The sequence below is a fragment of the Orcinus orca genome, chromosome 4 (assembly GCF_937001465.1).
Source record: "Orcinus orca chromosome 4, mOrcOrc1.1, whole genome shotgun sequence".
NCBI lineage: Eukaryota > Metazoa > Chordata > Mammalia > Artiodactyla > Delphinidae > Orcinus > Orcinus orca.
The window spans coordinates 68,762,346-68,785,391 of NC_064562.1; the positions used below are offsets into that span (position 1 = coordinate 68,762,346).

The 23,046-nt window shown below is 37.0% G+C and overlaps 1 protein-coding gene across 1 annotated transcript; it reads left to right on the top strand.

Annotated features, from left to right (window-relative positions):
• The first annotated feature begins 86 nt into the window (after positions 1-86).
• Positions 87-16,654, top strand: LOC101277824 (transmembrane serine protease 11F). The gene is given in 7 exon segments (XM_004286890.1): positions 87-202; positions 4,104-4,129; positions 6,918-7,119; positions 10,839-11,009; positions 11,011-11,096; positions 12,317-12,459; positions 16,496-16,654. Coding segments are annotated over 7 exon segments (903 nt in total).
• Positions 16,655-23,046: the final 6,392 nt, after the last annotated feature.

Genomic DNA, 23,046 nt, shown 5'->3' on the forward strand with positions numbered 1-23,046 from the left:
TGCAGGGAGAGCTCTGGAACAGAAGGATGAGCTGGTCTTCTACCACCGTCTCATCCCTGTGTCCATGTGAGGACCTTTCTTGTGCAATGGCCACTACCACTGCTACTGCTACCTCTATTGCTGCTGCCACAATTGTCACTACCAACCTGAACCAAGGTCCCATTCTGGCAGCCCGCTCAGACATGTACATGTGCTCCAGACAGTGAGGCTCACAGCTTGTCACCTATGCTGCCCGTGGTGCCTTGGGACTTGAGCCTACAGATGTGGGCACTACTGCTTGATCACAATCATATGTGCTCACTGTTACCCAGTGTACTGCCTCTGCTCATGCACATGTTCACAGTTAAAATAACTAAGAATTTCAAGATGGCACAGTAGAACATTAAACCAAGTGGGAGCCCTTCTGGTAGGAAGTGTCCTGTAAGACTGTACAAGTTGTACTCTCATGAACCTGTCAGTAGGATAGAGACTCTTAGTAGCCTTGTTTAAAAAAATTAGAAAACTAAGGTTTGAAAAGTCACCTGCCCAAGGTTATACAGCTAGTAAACAGCAGAGCTAGGGATTAAACACAAACATATCTAATCCGAAAATTAAATTCTTAGTTATGTGCTGAGCCATATAGAAAAGCTCACTCCGTCATAAACTTCTGGTTGGTCACAGAAACTGCTGATGGCTTATTCTGTTGGAGCAGTAGCACTGTCTTTCTATAGGGTAATGTCTTATTCCTAATTCTAAATAAAAATTAAAATTAAAAAAATAGGTCTGTGGTACTGACATCTTTAGTAGATTAAATGTTATAAAATGAATGCATGGTTGTGGATGTGGCTTATTCCTTCAATTACAGTGGTGGAGGAACCATATAAACCATACTCCAGGGGTGCACTAATCAGATTTGAATCCCAGTGGGGCCTCTAACTTACTAGGTGACCTTGGACAAGTTGCTTAATTTCTCTTTGCCTTTTTCTCCCACCTGTAAAATGGTAGGAACAATAATACCTACCTCATAGGGTTTTCACTGAGAATTTAGTGAGTTAATTCCCATGAAGCACTTAGTAAGCTGCCTGGCATATATATTTAAGTACTTAATAAATGTTAGCATTTGTATATCTTTAAATTTTTATAATAATTTTATATTTGTAGGTATGAGGAGTGAAGAGAAAGAAAAATTCGGGCATAACTCAAAATTTTAACAGCGATTACCTCTAGGTGATGAGATTGTGGATTTAAAATTTTTCTTTACACTCTTATGTATTTTCAAAATTTTGTGTAACATATAGACCAATATTATTATAATACAAAGAAAAATAAATTCTATTTTAGAAACTTAAAATAATATTTCTTACACTTACTCCACCTGGAGTCATCTACATTTCATCCCTGTCTCTCTCCACACAAGCACACACACACACACACACACACACACACACACACACACTCATGACAATACACATCCAGAGAAATATATTCACAGATCAATCACACTCTGTTTAATCTGAATTTCAGTAAACAAAAAATAGTTTTTTAGTATAAGTATATTTCAACTATTGCTTGTCCTTGCAAATAAATGGCTCAGCTGGGTTTCAAACCTGGGCTGTGCAGCTGTGGAATGTGGGAGGATGTCAAATATGGCATAAAATATACTTATACTAAAAATTTATTTATTGTTTATACGAATTTCAAATTTAATCAGGTATCCGACATTTTATCTGTTAACTTAACTTCTTAGGCCCCATTGATAGACTAATTCTGATTTTCCTCTGTTTTTCTAACCAGATCTAAATATAACCAATGGAATGAATTTTTTCAAATCTTTTGATTAGAGTTGGCAGCTCAATATTACTCAACAAAAATAAAACAAAATGTTTCAAGATTCAAACATATAATTTTTGCTTCCCCTCCAGCCTTGAGTTATTGTTCTATCATATACACAAACACACACAAAACCACACACTCGGGAACATTTCCCTCCTTCTCCACCACCTCATCATCTCCTCACCTCTTCCTCATCATAATGACCCACCATTTCCATTCTTGTGGTCTATAATATTTTTTTAAGGGAGAGAAGGAAACAGAACTAAAACATCATACTAAGGAAGTAAAGTAAAATAGTTTGAATCAGAGTAACATAACCTGTTTTTCTTGTCCCTTGTGTCTGTGGGGTGTTTTTTCAATTACTTTGTGAGTCATGGTCCTTCCTATGCTTTGCTGAATCACAGATAGTCCTTATGTAAATGCTCTAGTGTCAGTTGTTATAAAGAACTTTTTTTTTTTGAGAGCTAAATGAGCCCTGAGCTGAGTTCTTCATTCCTTTGCTGCTTGTTTCTTTGCTTATCATTTTCACTGGTTTCTTTTCAGCTGAAGACTCATGGGCATTGCCATGGGTTTTTAATTTCCCCCATGTATTATCATGTTGGATCTTTTCCAAAACATGAAAGGGTAGGTATTATTTCCACCATTTTAAGGAAGCTAGACTCAAGTAAGATGTCAGACATGGGACTAGCAAGCCTTGGGGGAAGAATTAAAGTACAGGTATTCTGACTCCCAGAGGTCTTTACTGGTCAGTTATGGGGGTTAGCTTCTATAGTATCAAAGAAACAGACACCTTTATGAAGGTTGACCCCTGTTGGAAGAACCATTGACATGAACTGTAAAGAGGTTCTCTAGTTTATTTCCAATTTAAAACAATTTCTTATTCATCTCATCATTGATTCCTCACAACACAAACTCAGAAAAGTTCTCATTTTATTTTCCCCCAAAAGTGGAAGAAAATGAAGTTCAAAAGGTTATGAAACTAAAACTACCTCACAACTGGTTGGAAACCAAACTGAGAGACATTTCTATTTTTCTATGCCAGCATATAATTAGAGAAAGTAAAATAATGTGTTTCAAATAAGATTGTAAGTGCCAAGGTAAGGGACTGTGTCTTTTTATTTTCTTACTCCTCCCCCTGAACTCTAGTATACGTCTCACAGGCATTAGGTGTTCCAGCTCTGTTCATTGCTTCCAATTAAGTATTTCCAAGTGTAGTTACTTCTGACTTAATACCAAAAAATAAGGCTTGTCCTTTGGACCTAGAGTCTTTTCCCCTCCCAGCAGCCATGAAGTGAAGAAACAGATCATCTAAAGTGAATTTCTCTATTGTTAGACATCAGGAAAATCCTTTAAATACATTTTGAGATAGAATCTCCACACATAATAGTGACAACTTCTTCCTGAAGTAATTAGAAATGATGAAGAGTATGGTATCCACCTTTATTTTTAATCAATTATATTCCAAAGAAAAATATGACATTTTCCAGCACTCTGTAAATGGCAATCTCAAACTAAATCTCAATTCCTAATAATATAATTTCCCTAATACATGATTATATAAGCTAAAGTAAAATATCCATCATAAAAAATGTTAAAATTGTAGAGTTTCTTATTTTACAATTTTTAAAAATCACTTTTCGGCCTTCTTGGTCATGTATACTGACTTTTTACTATAAAGGTTGTTTTAATATCAAAATAATGATATTCTATGACCATCCTCAATAACCAAAATTCTACCACATATATTTTCTTCTGCCACATACATAGCTCTCATTAAATGAAGAGAAGTGAAATGTCCAGGAAATCTATTAATCTATTAATATTCTTTTTCAAAATATCATGTTCCATTTTATCCCAATATTACAATTATTTACCCATCACTAAAGACTCTTGTTATATTTTTATTATTTCTCATTCTTGAGTCTTGATTTAAATTCACCTTTTTGCTTGCTGAACTCTATCTTCAAGTTATTTTTTTTCTTTTTTCTGTTTCTTTTTTTTTAAACATCTTTATTGGAGTATAATTGCTTTACAATGGTGTGTTAGTTTCTGCTTTATAACAAAGTGAATCAGCTATATTCAAGTTATTTTTAAACAAGAAAATTATACAGATGGTATATTTTCTGAGAACTGGCATGTCAGAATCTCTTTCTACTTCCTTTTTCTCATTTTATAGGATTATTGGACCATAAACTTTCCCAAATAATTGTATATACATTATTGCCTTTTATTCTAGTGTTTTTGTTATAGAGTAGAAGTCTAAGGCTGGTGTGATTTTTATTCTTATATAGGTTACCTTTTTGGTTTCTGGATGAAGGTAGGAAATCTTTATCCTATAACTTTTTTTCTATTTTTTTTTTGCCAAGAGATCTAGATGTGGTTATATTTGGCACTAAACTTTGGGAAATTATGAGCATTTTCAATGTTCTCATGCTGGAAAAATGTTCTTCCTCTATAAATTTGATGATTGATTCTGTTCCAATTGTTCTTTTTTTTCTTCCTCAGGAACACAAATGATTTATTACCTGAATGTCCATTTTCTGCTCTCCATGTCAATCATTATTTCTAGTTCCAGCTCAGGTTACTTTCCTTTGCATTCTGAATGATCTCATCAGATCTATACTCCCAAAAATCACTTATCTCTGTTATTTGGTGTCACTTTTTCTTTTTATTACTTCTACGTGGATTTTATATGTTATGACATTTCTGTGATATTTTGAATTTTCTTTAGTGACAGACAACTCTTTTGTTATGTGTACTCTTATCACAGCATATTTTCCCCTTATGTTTGGCTACTTTTTTTTTTTTGTGGTACGCGGGCCTCTCACTGCTGTGGCCTCTCCCATTGTGGAGCAACAGGCTCCGGACGCCCAGGCTCAGCGGCCATGGCTCATGGGCGCAGCCGCTCCGCGGCATGAGGGATCTTCCCGGACCGGGGCACGAACCCGTGTCCCCTGCATCAGCAGGAGGACTCTCAACCACTGCGCCACCAGGGAAGCCCATATTAGGCTACTTTTGTTTAATAAGATCATGTCTTCTTGCATATCTTTGCTGATACCAAGCACATGTCCTAAAATTTTTTGAAGAAAACTTTCTGAGATATGTCTGTCTTCTGAGTTTATATATCATCTGATTTAGAGGACCTTAACCATGCCATACAGTTAGATGCAGGATAATTTCTGATCTTACAAAGAGAGTATATGAAAACTACATCAACCACCCATTTTAGAGTACCACCAGCTCCAGCATTCACTGGTGCCAGTGCTCTTTCTTTCTCTGTTTAAATTGCTTTTCATTAGTCCATTCCTTGTGTGATAACAAAATACCATAGATTGGGTAGTTTATAAACGGCAGAAATATATTTCTCACAGTTCTGAAGGCTAGAAGTCTGAGATCAGGGTGCCAGTATGGTCCCGTGAGGGCCCTCTTCTGACTCAGACGTCTTGCTGTATAGTCAAATGGTGGAAGAGGCTAGGGATCCCTGTGCACACTCTTCCGTAAGGCCCTAATCCCATTCATGAGAGCTCCATCCTCATGACTTAAGCACCTTCACCTACTAATACCACCACCTTTAAGGGTTAGGATTTCAACCATAAATTTTGGGGTACACATTCAGACCATTTAATAAAATAACTACATTTTCATAGAACTTTTCATCTTTCCTGTGTCCCTAGATAGGATGGTGTGCTGGACAGTGTGGCTTCTTTTGAACACACACAGAGAGAAAAGACTTGATGGGTCACAACTGGATGGTTCAAACTATAGTTTCTATTTGGCTAGCTTTATTCCCTGGGCTAGGGAATCACAATAGCAGTGGCTTTGTCGGAATTGTTGGGGTTCTCCACACAATTCTGGTTCAGGGATATAGCTTGGGTCATCTAAGAAGCTGCTTTTTAAACCAACCAACCGAACACTGCAGTTACTGAAAATTACTACCAGAATTTATAATTTTTCTTATCCTTCCTTAATTTCTGGTGATTTTGCTCCTTTTGCCTTTGAACAATACCATAGACTCAATTTTTTTCATCTGCAATATGAGGATAATAACATCTAACATAGAGGGTTGTTATAAAAATTAGGGAAAATATATGTAACACTATGTACAGGGCCTGGCTCATAACTAGTAGATATTATTTTTATTATTATTATCTTCATGCTTACTTTAAGGGGAAGTTGGGAGAGGAAGTATTAGGCACTACTGATATGGCACCATATTAACCTAGACACTCTATTTGTTCAATTTTATGGTCACCTTAAGCTAAAGCTATTTAACACTAAGGGAGTTATGATAAATTTGTAAATATGATTTCAGGCAACTATTTTTACCTGTTTTTGAATAAAACCCCTTTTTGTAAAGAAAAAAAACACTTGTATTCTTAACAAAATATAAATAATTAAAAAGCACATTAATAAAGTATGCTAATATACTTTCAAGTATTACTTAAGGTTGATTTGAAGTCTAATCAATTGAGGGTTTGCTATCAGGGAATCAGAATTTTTTTTAAAACTAGTCTTTTAAATTTTAGAAAAGCAAAAAAGTCATTGTATTTAAGACTTAAATATCAGGGCTTTACAAAGACAGTCTACAGATTCATGTCAAGGCAGAATCATGACCGACATTCAGTGTTGGGCTCTCTCTCAGTAGTAAGAATACAAGCTTTGATGTGGATCCTTCTAATTTTACATACAACTCTGTCATTTACCAGCTGGGTGACCTCCAGTAGTTTACGTTCTCCTCCAGAGCCGAGTTTTCTCATTTGAAAAGTATTTTACTATAAATGTATCTGAAACCCTTAGCAGAGGATCTATACATTTTTATGCTCAGTAATTTTTCTACCCACCTGTTTATTCATCCGTATATGCTTTATATGGAGACCGAAGTTAATTCCTGGTTTCGATGCCTTGAAATGTTGGTAAATATTTCTTCTGAACCTCAATAGGATTAGTAGGACCCCTACAGAATAACCCCAGAGACTGAGTGCTAGGAATGGGTTAAAGAATAGCAGGTTCAATGGACTGTCTAACCATCTGCACACAGTGCAAATCAGAATGTGCTTTTCTTCCACTCCTTTTCATGAAAGCAAACTAACACGTTTCTGTGACAGACTGTGGAATAAGGATGACATCTTCATACATGCCATTACCAGCATCCTCTTCTACTGAAAGGGTTGTCCAAGGAAGTGAAACAGCTATGGAAGGGGAGTGGCCATGGCAGGCCAGCCTCCAGCTCATAGGGGCAGGCCATCAGTGCGGAGCTAGCCTTATCAGTAACACTTGGCTGCTCCCGGCCGCTCACTGCTTCCGCAAGTAAGTTTATTAGAGCTGTTGCTAGTCTTCCTTACTCAGTTATTAATTACCGTCAATTTAGTGCTGGGAAGAGTTCAATCTCACCAGCTTAGCCTCTACTCCATTCTGGATGGACCCTGTCCCCTAAATACATTATGGTTGCTCTATGCCCCAATCATACTCATCCCCTCACCCTTCTCTCCTTATCTATCATGTTTGGTTTGCATCATTCTTATGGCTCTTACAACATATTCTCTTGTAGCATCATGACACCAGTGTGATCTTTTCTACTATACCATAAATTATTTTAGTTTAAAGACTATTATACATGTAACAAATTTAAACTCTTCTACCTATTTAAAGAGAAAATTCAGCCAGTTTAAAAAATATTATTCCATCTATCCTCCAACTATCAACATCCACCATCACTTTAGTAAGTGATGAGAAAAACATCAAATAAGAAAAAAGAAAAAAATCAAAGGTATCACTCTTGAAGCTCTCCCTTCCAATTGCATTATCCAAGAACTGTGTGGGCTTTTATGGACCAGAGAGGTATGTGGATGGTGAAAGAGACCAGCCAGCCTTTATCACTGCCCTCATAGAATGTAAGACTGATCACACACAATCTAAAAGGAGCTCTCTGCTTGGGCTTTCACAGTTGTAGCTCTTAACACTCAGCTATATCACTTCACATACACAGACATGCACAGGCACGCTATTGCCCCAAGACCAGGGACACACTATCTTTTCTCCCTGAGGTTTCACTATCAGGGTACAGAAAGTTTTTCCTTTTAAACCCTCAAAACACAAAAGCTCTGAGTAAAGCCCTGGCCAGTGGCACTGTTCACACACCCTTTCAGAGGAAACTATCCTTGGTGTGTCTAGGAGGTGCTTGGTCATCCTTCTGTGGTAACACCCAAATTGTTTCAAGATGCCTACACCTTAATTTATGGAGCAGACGTGCAATGAGAATAACCTAATGAATTTAAGGTGATTGTCACTCTTTCATGAAAGAAGAGAAAAGGGACTCACACAAATTCACAACCCTGAAAATAACTAGCATCATGCCTTAGGTAAACTTGAGTCTCACTAATTTTTCAAGGCTTTCTGATTTTTTTTCATGTTTACAGACTCCTCCAATCTTCACACTTGTGTTTGGGAGTGTCATCTATTTTGCTTTGTAACTGATCTTTGCTTATATAAATTAAAAATAAATAAGCCCAGAATGTCAATGCATTTAGTGAAGAATATAAGCTATAATGACTGAGATACATTTTTGGCAGGTCCAGTGCCATCTCTGTGTGTTGGCAGACCTACATGGGGATCGGCCATTGAGTTTCATAAAAATAGAGATAACTGGTGACCTTGATAAAAGAAACTGTGATTATATGATGGGAATGGGAATGAATTCAAGAGAGAAAAGAAGGAGAAGGATTTCAAGGAGTTTTTAAATGAATGGGAGCAGAGAAATTTGACAGTTGGGGGTGGTTGTGGACTCAAAGGAAGGATTTTTTTAAAATATGAGAAATGTAATAGCATATTTTATGCCAGTAATAATAATAATATAAAAGAGTTGGGAAAGGTAATGATCCTGGAGAGAAAGGGTTCCATTTCGCAGGTGATATAATTTCATGTAACTGCATAATACAGTGTACTGTTGTGAAGGAAAAATAAAGATTCTTTGAAGACAATTTCACAATTATCCAAATACTTTTAAATTTTTTATGTTTTTTCCCTACAGAATTAGTGTATTTTAAAAAATTTTGTTTAAGACAAATGTTAGTACCTTTATGTCCATGAAAAATGATGCCAGTCTTTGTGAAACAAGAGTGTGTAGGGAAAAAGTTCTTGACAGGATATCATGAGACCTAGGCCATCTCTCTCTGACAGTAACCAGGTGGATATGTGACTTACCTGGCAAGCCATTTAACTTCTTAGTGAGTCTTAGTGTTCTTATCCACAAAACATATTGAACTGTGCCTAGGAATGGAGACTCCCTTTCTGGTTGATGATGCATGAAGAGATGGGTATTCCTGTTTTGTCCACTCCATTAGCTTACAAGCTCCTTAAGGACTGAAGTAACATATGTCTTTGTAGCTTCCAGAATTCTATTTTTCAAACGAATGCTTCAGCCCTAAGATTTCTGCTTTGAATAAAATCTCCCTTTAAAGTGTAAATAAGTAAAACACATGAGAGGCACTTCCCTGGTGCCGCAGCGGTTAAGAATCCGCCTGCCAATACAGAGGACACGGGTTCGATCCCTGGTCCAGGAAGATCCCATATGCCGTGGAGCAACTAAGGCCATGCACCACAACTACCGAGTCTGCACTCTAGATCCTGCGAGCCACAACCACTGAGCCCACACGCCATTACTACTGAAGCCTGCATGCCCTAGAGCCTGTGCACCACAACTACTGAAGCCCCCACGCTCTAGGGCTTGCGGACCTCAACTACTGAGTCCATGTGCTGCAACTACTGAAGCACGCGTGCTTAGAGCCTGTGCTCTACAGCAAGAGAAGCTGCCCCAATGAGAAGCCTGCACACTGTAGCGAAGGGTAGCCCCCGCTCACCACAACTAGAGAAAACCCACGTGCAGCAATGAAGACCCAACGCAGACAAAAAGAAAAAACAAATTATATACATAACCAAGTGGAAATTAAAAAACAAAAACAGATGAGAGAGGAGCCCTCCCCATATCCCAATCCCTCCACCCCTAGGCTCTGCCTGCTCATCCCTGGGGCAGTGCAGAGTACTCTGAAAACTACTGATCTTTCAGGTTTTTCATTATACTTAAAAGTTATGATTCACCAACACAGTAATCCTGCATGAACAAGGAACTCCCCTTTCTGAATTCTCTTCTGTGTGATTTGCTTTTAAATAATTTTCTTCTACATAGAGAATTTCAAGTTTCTATATATTTCTAGTCATTCTTGAAAGGGATAATTAGACAAAGAGGGAACTGGGCTTTAGATTAGAATAGGGAGGTAAAGAGATGATAGGAGTAGACAGAATTTGCTTGTTATGTAACCTTGTGGTAGAGAAAAGCATCTGTGTTAAGGAAGAGCCTCAAAAATAGTAAGAGGGACTGACTAGGCCAGGTCAAAGGCAGTGGGAGCACTAACAACATGACACTGAATAGGGCTGCTTAGCCCTTGAGTATTGGGGCAGGGTATGGGCCTTGGGTGGAGAAACAATCCTGTGTACATATGAGGGTTTGTGAAGCAGACAAATTGCACTTTATCTCAAAGATCAAGGTAAGACCCAGTAAACAAGAACTGACAGGTGAGTCATAAAATAAGAATGGATGGAGTGTCTCATATAGAAGGAAAATATCTCTTATGGTGCATAATATCCAAAACAAATCAAAATTAATTTCTACATACTTCACTGAAATTATAGAAGAAATCAAATTTGAAGAGTTTCTAATAAACAAGGAATTAAAATATTAGAAACTAATTGTATAGTAGCCATTACTATTATTATTCCAAACATAGCATGGAATTCCATTTAGTTACTGTACTCTCTTTAATTTTAGAGTATGTAAAATATTTTAAGGGCTTTCATACTCTCATTTGTATCAATATTTTAACCTCTTTTTTCCATAAGGTCATCAACTGCAAATTCTCTCACCATAGGGATTTTTCAGGAGCATAATTCCAATAGTTGGGGAGAATATGGTCTCAATCTTTTTTTAAAGGATACAGTTAAGCATCACACATTTTACCCTTTATATTTTGCAGACATAAAGACCCAAGTCAATGGATTGCTACTTTTGGCACGACTATAACACCACCCGCAGTGCAACGAAGTGTGAGGAAAATTACCTTTCATGAGAATTACCATAGAGAAACAAATGAAAATGACATTGCTTTGGCTTAGCTTGCTACCCGAGTTGAGTTTTCAAATGTAGTTCAGAGTTTGCCTCCCAGATTCATCCATAAAGTTGCCGTCTAAAACAAGTGTATTCGTCACAAGGTTTGGATCCATTGTAGATGATGGTGAGCTGTTCAACATAATTTACTTAGTACAATTTTATCTTGGGATCTAATGAGGCATCTAGGGGATACCGCTTTAGACTCTTCATTAAAATGTGGATGTTTCTAATGTGTATGGCTCTGACAAGAACAAGGTACTGTGGGTTAAAAAGTAAAAGGAATCAGATACCTGTCCTTGAGGAGTTCACAATTAATTGGAGCAGTGGTGAGGAAAGGGAGAGGTCAATAACATGATGAACAGAACAGACCGTTTTAGATACTATAAGGAACAAAATGCTATGGGAGTACAAGGGAGTAAAGGATTACAAATTGTATATTTGCCAGACGTAAACACTCCCGGCTAGCATATACTTCATATACTTTTTTTGGTATAAATTCTTCCTAATTTTAATGAGGATATATAATGATCATAAACATGAAAGTGTTTTGTAAATGTTTTTAGACTCAGTTGTGTAGTATTCTCTCCTCCTAACCACTGGCCTTACTCTCTGCTGGTGTCATATTGTTGCTGTATCTTGGGCATTTGTTTTGTTTCTCATGTTTTGAAACACCTGAAATAACATGCAGGGGTCCCCAACCCCCAGGCCGTGGCCCGGTAGCAGTCTGTAGCCTGTTAGGAACTGGGCCGCACAGCAGGAGGTGAGCAGTTGGCAAGTGAGAGAAGCTTCATCTGCTGCCCCCCATCGCTCGCATTACCAACTGAACCAACGCTTACACCCACTGGTCCATGGAAAAACTGTCTTCCATGAAAACGGTCCCTGGTGCCAAAAAGGTTGGGGACAGCTGCTATACAGCATAGAGTAGGACAAATAGACCTGTGCAGCTTGTACCCTGGTTTCTTCTTGACTAGCTTTTGGAAAATCAATGAACTCCTCTGAGCCTCAATTCCCTTACATGGAAAAATGTGAAGTTGGACAAGATCAGTGTGATGAACCCTCTTCTCATGAAAAAAAAGGGCATACACACACAATATTGCATGTAGTTTTGAGGGTTCCAATAACTCTTGAAGAGCCACAAATATGATATAATATTGGGTCATGTATGTGTATTGTTCCTTGCACGTAGGCATTTTTGACACAGAAAATACAATTAGGCAATAATTAAATAATAAAAATCTTAATGCTTTTGTTCCTAGGAATATACAATTTATGTGTCTTCTGAGTCTTAGATATAACTCTATTCAAAGAACATGTTTTTCATTTCTACATTTGTTTTTGTAATAGGACCTACACAAAATAGACTTCAGCAAGCCAGGGTGGAAACCATAAGCACTGATGTGTGTAACAGAAAGGATGTGTATGATGGCCTGATAACTTCAGGAATGTTATGTGCTGGATTCATGGATGGAAAAGTAGATGCATGTAAGGTAAGTCCAAAGTCAAGGTCAAAACTTTAAAAGGAAAGTTTCCATTAACTGTTTCTAATTTGGGCATATACTTTACCTGGGAGAAAAAAATGACATGAATTTTACCAAAGACACAGTTTGCTTAAATAGACATGATAACAAAAATGATTGTACTGAGTGTTTACTATGCCAAAACAATGCTAAGCACTTTCTATACATTATTTCATTTAATATAATGAGATTGAAGCATTACTATAATTATCCCTATTTTACAAATTAGGAAATTAAAGTCTATTGCTCTAAATTTCTGGTTCACACAATAACTCTTATGGTCTATTGTTATTTTCTTAAGCAAATTTGGAATCAAAAGACAGAGAAACCTCTCCTCTGAAGACCACTTTATTCAGCTCTATCATCATCTCTCATGCATCTTGTTTTTATTCCCCCACCTCCAAATCTCTCTTTGTCCCTTTCATTCTTTCACGACTGACACCTGAAACAGATTTTGTCTCCATCCCAAGGCCTGCAATATTAACGTCAACTCATTTAAATGCTGGATTCTTAGTTCCTAGATCTCCTAATCTCCAGTGATCTTCACTCCTCCTCAGTCACCTATACTTAGGGTCACACCTTGAGCTTTGTCACCAAAAACTATTCCATTTCCAGCAACACTAAATCCCCAAGTCATCCTATTTAACAACAATCCTCAATCCTTCTGCCTGCTCTTCAACTACTTCTGTTTCTTTGGCCACACTCTGTTACACCCCAACCTTCCAACCCTCACCCCCCAACATACACAACTTACACATATATTCTTTGTGTCCCTTCTGTTTTATTTTTATCTTTAGCTCTTGTACCATTCAGCACACAATATATTTTATTTAACTGGCTTATTATCTGTCTCTTTCGCTAACCTAGAATGTGAGCTCCATGAAGGTACACATTTTAGAGCATCTATTTTATTTTACTGCTGTATTACCAACACCTAAAACAGTGCCTGGCACAAATATTTGTTGGCTGAATATCATCCTTCAATTTCATAGAGACCTGTAGAGCACAGCTTCTCTGCTATTTCACATCCCATTAATCCTTTCCTTTCATCTACCATCCACTTGTCCAATTTAGATTTCACTGTGATCTTTTTTTTTTTTTTTTGGCCACGCCTTGTGGCATGTGGGATCTTAGTTCCCCCACCAGGGATCAAACCCCTGCCCCCTGCAGTGGAAGCATGGAGTCTTAACCACTGGACCGCCAGGGAGTCCCTGTGATCATTTTTTAAACACTTTTGCTAATACCCCAAGCCCATCTGATGCTCTCTCTTCCCAGTATTTCTGTCTGACAAAGTCCCAAACCTGGAAGAACTCAATTATTTAGTCTCTCTCTCTCTCTGCCTGTATCTGGAAAGTCAAATGCTCCTGGAAAAAATACAAGAGAACCCATGGTTCCACTATAGGTTCCAGATAACAAAACTGACAACCTTACTCTTTTTGTTAGTTTGTTTTTTTCTAAATCTACCTTTCTCTGAATTCTTCCGCCATTTTCTACTTTCCTTAACTTTCAGTTTCTCCTGCCTGTTTATTCTCAACTGATGATTTTGTTTCCCAATTTTCAAAGAAAAATATAAGTCAAAAGAGGGGAGTTTCCCATCTTCCCAGCACCAAGCATACAGACATGCCTTCACCCGGACCCTTGTCATCCACCTTCAGCTTAGATCACAACAGAGGAGCTGCCTCTTCGCTAAGGCTGGTCCCTTCTCCTTTGCTCCATTTCTTCTTCTTGCTGGCCTCTGGGGAACTTTACACTGGCAATTATGTCCTCTCTCTCTCTTTTCAGACTCAACGTTTCTCTTGTAACTAGATCCTTCTCTATTCAGATCTCTTAAGTTAGGGAAAAAAAGAAATAGCCAATTCTTTTTTGACCCATAATGCCTCCAGCTAGCTTCTCATCTTATCTCTTTACCACCAAATATTTGTGAAAATGTCTCTACCCATGGTCTCAATTTCCTCACCTCCCACTAACCCCTCAAACCATTTCAATATGGTTTTTGCCCTATTACTTCATCAAAATCTCTCTTCCTGATGTTTTCAATGAACCACTAATGACGTTATACAAATTTTTTGGTCTTCTTTTTTTTTTTTTAACCTCTTAACAGCATTTAATAATGCTTACCACTCCCTCTTTCTTGAAATATCGTCTTCCCTTGGCTTGTAATGATTTTCATCCTACATCTGTCTGCTCCTTCTCTGTCTCCTTTTCAGGCTCATTCTCTTAATCCCATCTAATACATGTTAATCTATCCTATGCCTGTTTCTTTTTTCACTCTATACTTTCTCCCCAGAGAATCTAATTCTCTCTCATACCTTCAATTATCATCTTTTTGTTGATGTTTCATACATTTATACTTTTAGTCCTAACCTCCTTTTTGATCTCCAGACTTATATATTCTATTCCTACTTGGCAGCTCCAGTTGGATGTTTCAAAGGCATCTCAGATTCAAATGTTGTACATGATTCTGTTCTTATTCCCCTCCCCACCTGATCTTCTTCCTATGTTTTGTATCTCTATGAATGGAATCCCCTTTCATTATGTTAAATAAGCCAGAGTCTAGAAATCATTCTAATTTCTCTCTTTATCCCATATCCAATTGATTACCTAATCCCATGGGTTTTACCTCCTAAAATCTCTCTCCACCATCTCTTGCCTTTCTCTCTTCTCTCAACCTCTCTCTCCTCCCCTTCCCTTCCCTCCAACCCCCAACCACATTAACCATCTAGTTTATCTCCCTTATATTCATTCTTATGCTCCTTTAGTGCATTAGTCAAATGAATGCCAGGACAGTTTCTAACAAGATGTAATCTGATCATGTCAACCCCCTCCTTAAAACACTTTAAAACTTCAGTGGTTTACCTTTGCTTTTATCTTATGATAAAAATCAAAACCGTCTGTAAAAGACCCATAGGGCTCCATATAGACTAGTCTCTCCTTACCTCTATGGCCTCATTATGTACCACTTGCCCTGTTGCTGTCTTCTCTCCAGTCCCCCTTTCTACAGGCCTTTGCATATGCCAGGCTCCTTCATGCCCAGAGCATTTGTCATGCTGTTCCCTCTGTCTAGAACACATTTTATCCACACCTTTCTTTTCATGATTTACTCCTCTTCTTTTAGATATCAGCTCAATTACATCTCATCAAGGCAAACATCCCTTTCCTCCCTGACTAGTCGAATCCCCCATTGTATGTTTCCATAGCACTTATCACAGTTGTCATTTTGCATATTTGTAGGCTTATTTAATATTGTGGTTTTTTTAACCTAAATGTCAAGCTCTATGAGCATAGGGACCGTTCATTTTTGGTCATCGTTTTATCCTCAATGTCCATCAGAATGCCTGGGACACATAATAGGAATTCAATAAATAGCTGATAAAAGAAAAAATAAATGAAGGAGGTGGAAGAGGCACAGAGAGGTTACCCTGTGTATCTTACCTCAGGTCACACAACCAGTAATTAATAGAACTAGACCTGAAACTTGGGCAGTTCAACTACTGAGACCACAATTTTAACCTCTACACTTACAACTGTTTATTTACTTAATCTCCCTTGATCCAAAAGAGATTTAATCTATATAAAATTCAGAAAGCAAACATAAATTAGAACTAGGTGAGTAACAGAAAAGGAGACCAGTCAAGCTAAGACATTCAGAAGAGATCACAGAAAATTTCTACCTAGGCACAAACACCAACCTCATGTTAAATATTTTAGATAAATGCTTACTAAACCCCATGCTTAAAGGGTCTAATAAAACTAGCAAAAAAATCTAGGGATGCTGCACCAGAAATAATGTAACCATTCCATATGAATGAATGTTAGTCTTTCTAGAAAACAATTCACTTTAAAGTTTAGCACAAAATTTTAACTCAGTTGAAAGAAACATCATATAATCTATCTCTAGTTTGGCTGCATGTTCTGTGTACCAGTTTCCATTTTTCCTGTGGAAGAGAGATGACTGCAGTGACCTTCCTATTGATGTTAACAATTTTAAATATATTTTTTTCTCTAGGGAGATTGTGGTGGACCTCTGGTTTATGATAATCATGACATCTGGTACCTTGTCAGTATAGTAAGTTGGGGACAATCATGTGCTCTTCCCAAAAAACCTGGGGTCTACACAAGAGTGAGTCAGTATCGAGGCTGGATTGCCTCAAAGACTGGTATCTAGTGTGAATTGACCATGAATTTTATCCATGGCACACAGAGCTAAAACTCCTGCATATTGTGTATTATTTATATTCTTGTGGTTTGAATCAGTGCTTGTGCTGGATGTCAAGAAGTCCTTCAGAGTCAGACCAATCTAATATCATGAGGTGGACTTTGTATACACGTGACAGAAGTATTTCTCTACCCTAAGCGAAGAAGACACAGCAAATGACAAATAGCACCAACTCCTCACTCACAAGAGAAACTGTGATCTTATTAATCAGATGAATATTTATAAATGGTTTCCCCCAAGTGAAGATGGGGAACATCACTTTCCACAGGATATGAAGAGCTGCCAGGGCTGTCAAAATCTTACCTCATACACTACTTGGAGCACTTGGGATTCATATAGCAAAATATCAAACAGCAATCATCCCTGAGGATTCAGGGCTTCAACATTCTAGGACTGATGACTGGACATTCAATGGCTAGAATGGAGAAGTGTGGGATTTGTAATATAATTTGAACTCTAACCTGGGTTTATAAATAGTAATACAGATCATTATCATTAACCACGAGAGTCACCATTTAGAAGATGTTTAAATGTATCTGAACTTGCTGTTAACATTGGGTTATACACACAAGCACTAGCTTCAGGATGCATGTTGTATTGTTACTAAGCATTTCTGATTTATTCTCTAACAGCATCTTGCCATCCATGCATCATTTGGAGTTAGACCAAAAAGGAGAATAAAGACAACTCTTGGGAACACTCTTCCATGGGTAGAAGATAAAAGGAACCAATGGGACCAAGGCTAGAAGAGTTGAGTTTCAAATGATTAATAACAAAACAAGCACTCTAGGGCTTCCCTGGTGGTGCAGTGGTTGAGAGTCCACCTGCCGATGCAGGTGACACGGGTTCGTGCCCCGGTCCGGGAAAATCCCACATGCCGCGGAGCGGCTGGGCCCGTGAGCCATGGCCACTGAGCCTGTGCGTCCGGAGCCTGTGCTCCGCGATGGGAGAGGCCACAGCAGTGAGAGGCCCGCATACCGCAAAAAAAAAAAAAAAAAAAAAAAACAAGCACTCTAGATTTTGTTGGAATGAGACATCCAATTATTTATTTAGATATACCTACATTAGCATATGGTGCTTTTATAAGTCTTCAGTTCTCTGTCAAGTCAGATGCCTACCAGAATGTCAGGTTAGGAGAGTTGATTTGTACAAAGCACTTAGGACAGTGCCTGGCATATATTATACATTATATAAAGGTTTGTTATAATGGAAAGGAATGTCTCTATGAGTTTTAATGTAAATAAACTTAATTTGTCAAATGAGTGAATGACGTTGGGGCTTAAACCAGCCCCAAGTCTAGGGGTGGAGAGCACAGGCTTTGGCACCAGGCTGCCTGAGCTTGAACATTGGCTTTGCCACGTATAAGTTGTGTCCTTAACATCTCTGTGCATTAGTTCTTTCATTTCTGCAGTGAGAATAAAAATAGTACCTACCTAAGATCATCATGAGGATTAAATGCATGCTTACAAGTAAATTACTTGGAACAGTGTCTGTACACAGCAGGCTCTCAATACAGACTAGGGGCTATCAACTATTATTCATTTGTTTAGGACTCAATAAAACAATATACTTTTTAAAAACTGTATCTTTCTTCTTTAAAATCATGTACTTGATTTCAGAATACTTAAAATTACATTGTAAAAACAATTAGGTGAATTATTAGGTTTTCAAAATCACTTTTTATGTCTCATTAATGTATGTTGAACCCAGGCTTCTTATACACAAGTAGTCATAGGATACAAGGTCATCTGTCACCAGGGTTGTGACTACAGATGCAGCTATTTTCACATCCAGGTCTCAAATGTAAGACCTCAAACACTAGACTTGTTGCTCTGATTTACTGGAGAAAAATTTAGCCTCTTAGTTTCTTTAATAACTAAAACTTTTAATTTACATGTATATGTGTTATATGTAATATATGCAAACAAGATAAATATAACTAAAAAACTCCTAGTTATTATTTAATATCAATATTAAGATATAATAAACATGAAAGGGTCATCATACACACTTTTGAAAAGAAAAGGTCACCAAATTTCTGAGTTGATGACTACTAACAATTAAATATCAACAGGAAAAACAGAGTAAAAATTTAAATTCTTATGCTTCCTTTTGTACGTAGAGAAAAAGCCAAAGCTTTCTGGAGAATATTTAGCATATTCAAGATGTGTTTGACTGATGATATATCTTTTTTTATGTTAAAGCCTAATGCATCATTTGGTAAAAACAGGAAAACAAATCTGCCTACAAAAAAATTATTTTCTACTAATTAATTTCTATAAGAATGGATATGTGCTTTTGTGTACCTCTATTTATATTTCAGAAGACTGTGATAACTTTTTGCAAATATCTGTGAAACTATATACTTATTTAAATAATTATATGATTAGTTTAATTCAACTCAATGACATTTTAACACAAATGAGAAATGCAAAAGGCTACAGGAAAATCTAAGAAATGGAAAAGTAGATTTTAAAATAGGATTTATGTATCCTATTTCTAGTTTGATCCTGACTTATTGAGTGGTGTTATGGGAATCACGCGATAACTTTTGACTCATATTTTCCATCTACCATAAGGGACATTAAGCTATTTACCCCATGGTATTGTTGTGAGGCTTTCCTGTTGAATAATAAAGTTGAAAAGTCAAATATTTAAAACCTGCTCAAAAACTGCAAAGTATATTATTGCAAACTGATATCAGTACAGATGATGCTGCAAATGCATTAAGATTATAAAGAAGGTGACTTTTTTGTTTTTTAGTGTTAGCATTTTTATTTATCAGTATTATTGCTTGGTGAATTTTACATATATATTGTGGTTAAAAAAAAAAAAACCTGGGGGGTTTCCCTGGTGGCGCAGTGGTTGAGAGTCTGCCTGCCGATGCAGGAGACACGGTTTCATGCCCCGGGCCGGGAAGATCCCACATGCCGCAGAGCGGCTGGGCCCGTGAGTCATGGCCCCTGAGCCTCCGTGTCTGCAGCCTGTGCTCCGCAACGGGAGAAGCCACAACAGTGAGAGGCCCGCGTACCGCAAAAAGAAAACAAAAAACAACAAAAAAAACCCCTGGGTTTTGTCTCTTATGCTGTGAATGCTATAATGATATATCTTTTCATAGGTAAAAAACTCTACAATTTGACTCGTTTTAAAAGACAGGTCAGGGCTTCTCTGGTGGTGCAGTGGTTGAGAGTCCACCTGCCAATGCAGGGGACACAGGTTCGTGCCCCGGTCTGGGAAGATCCCACATGCCGCGGAGCGGCTGGGCCCGTGGGCCATGGCCGCTGAGCCTGTGCGTCCCGGAGCCTGTGCTCTGCAACGGGAGAGGCCACAACGGTGAGAAGCCCGTGTACCGAAAAAAAAAAAAAAAAAAAAGACAGGTCAAATTCATTAGGTTGACAGTAAATGATACAGCACATAATCTCTGTGGAATGCCATGAGAACTAAAGGGTTAGTTTTTAATACTAGAGTAAGAATTGAACAAAACTTATTGTAATGCTTAACCACCTCTCAGTTAAATCTTCATGATTCAATAACAATAAGAACAAAAATATATTAATAGCAATCACCCAGTGAACTTATTGCTTTGTTCATATATTTATTTGACAGAGAGGGGATGTGTGCAAGGCATTCCTTCATGCCATCATGGAAATGAAAAATAAACTTGTTACAAATTATTGAAGTTAATGCCAGAATTATAGCTGTTAGAGCTGGGAGAGACCTAAAAGACTGTCTATATCAACCTCCTTTTTTGACTCATGTGAAATCAAAGCCAAGAGAATTTCCCCGAAGAATACAGTAGGTGATAGCCAGTAGAGGAACAGAATCCAGGAGCTCTTTCATCCAGTTCAGTCTTCTCTGCACTACTCTGTGTTATGCACATTCACTAGCCAGGGATATTGCAGTTCTAGAAGTCACTGGGATTAAATGATTGTTGCCAAACAGATGTTTCTCCTTGGAAAAAATGTAAGTTAAACTCACATGGTGTTTAGCAAAGTATATTATTTAACCAAACCAGTTTTATGGTTAAGACAAATAATACCACTTAAAACTATATCCAACTATACCTAAGGAAATGAAGGATGATTTTAACATAGGCAAAGCTGCAGAGCCAATTAAATTGGCAGGTCAGAACACTCCATGGAAAGTTTAACCTCCAAATCTATATCTTACCCCATCCCTTTCTCACCCTCCACACTAAGCTTATGAAGTAATTTAAAGACTTGATGTTGTGTAAATTATATACCGTATTTTAAAATAAGGAGCAGCAAAATAGTTCAAACCCTGCTGAAACAACAAAAGTTTGTTTTGAACTTTGCTCTTTTTAATGCCTTATTAGAAAATCTGTTTTATAAACAAAACTACAGGAAGCACACTAAAATGCAGCAAACTAAAAAGTTTTGATTAAGGTGATTTTGTAAATACTTACAATAAACATTCTTTTACAGGTTTCAGTATTTTTCTTGCCTGAAAGTTTTAACTATGGCTAATAAGAAATGAGAAAATTGTAATCTTGTCACACAATTAAGAAGAGAAATACATCTTTACTCCCAACTGTCCTTATCCTGTTAAATGGAACTTAATCTATCTCCTCACGATGTTATGAGGCTTTCCTCTTGAATAATAAATTAAAGTCCAAATTCAGAGAATGTTTCAAACTGTTTGAAAAGTGCAAAGTATATTATTATAAATTGGTATCAGCACAGCTGATGCTGCACATGCACTAAGATTGTCATTGTTTTTATACAATGTCAGCATTATCATTAGTATTGCTTTATGTATTTTGCAAACACCACTGTTTTGTTGAAATTATATTTAGCATTTTCTTGAAGAGAAATAATATATAATACAGCTCATATGGTTAATATTAACTTATCACAAAAAGAAAAGTACCAAGCAAATCAAATTAATTGTTGTTCACTTGATAGCTTTAAGACTGAATATAGTCCCAACTCATTTTATTTACAGCATATTTTATGACAACTTGTTGGAGAACTCTATAATCAATCACTGTATAGCATAGGGAACTCTACTCAATACTCTGTCATGACCTATATGGGAAAAGAATCTAAAAAAGAGTGGAGATATTTATATATAATATATTATATATATGTATAACTGATTTGCTTTGCTGTACACCTGAAACTAACACAACATTGTAAATCAACTATACTCCAATAAAAATTAAAAAAAAAGAAAAAACCGGGAACATTGTTAAAGCTATTACATAGCTGACAATGGAAAATACCAAAATCATTCCAAAGTCAGAATTTAACAAAGTATATTTTAAAGACTCTGCTTAGTAATATCTTAGTCTACATTCTGAATTATTAAAGATTCTTTAACTTAAGTCACAGAGCTATGTAATTGTGAGTATGCTAACCAGATGTCATAGGTTTCCTGTGAAGTTCTATTTTTATACATTTTGTTCCATTGTCAGAATCTATATCCCAACTTTTATTTAAAATTTAGTTTTGGAGATGAGGAGATCACCCTGTTAGATCTTTCTTCTCTTTCCATTCCCAAATGTCAGTGCTCTCCATGAAAGATGTTCAGATGCCCCCCTAAGAAATGTTTTCAGGAGGAGAAATTTCAGAAATGCATAGGATTACCTTCCTAATGGTTTCAGCTACCCTTCATCTGTGTTAAAAACTAGTACTTTCTGCTGAACCTCAAACCCATATTTTCCTGTTTAGATCTAGGTGGAGATTACTGAATTCTTGGGATAATTTTTTAAATCCTCTAGTGTTTGTCCTACAAGTAATAATCCTTAGGGAAAGAGGATTAGGAAGTTGAATGAATAGGCTGAAAGGCACTTTGAAGAAAAGAAGAATTTAAAAGTGGAGAGGAGAAATAAATAGAACCTGAAAGTTAAGGCCATTGGAAAGACAAATATTAAGCCACAGCCACTTTATAAAAGTTTCGTAGGAAAAAACATAGTTGCATTACAGAATAAAAGTTTTTTTTTTAATTAAAGGAAATTAATGGGATTTACTTATCCCACTACACACACAAAAAAAACCCCTGTGGGAACATTATAACTAATACTTTTTAGAAGGAGAGGGCACACAATTGTATCAACTTACAACTATTTTTATTTTTTACCTTCCTATTCTTGTATATATACCTACATATATTTGACAAAATTGACATAATAGCATATATAAAATTATGTATTTCTCCATCTGACACTGTATATTTTCCAATGACCACATGTTTGGTATTATTATCACTTCTAATGGCTATCTTTGAGTCGATACATTAAATAGTTACACCACATAGACCTTGCCCAGAACATTAGGATAGCCTGCTAGCAACTAAATTTTTCACCAGGGTCATGAATC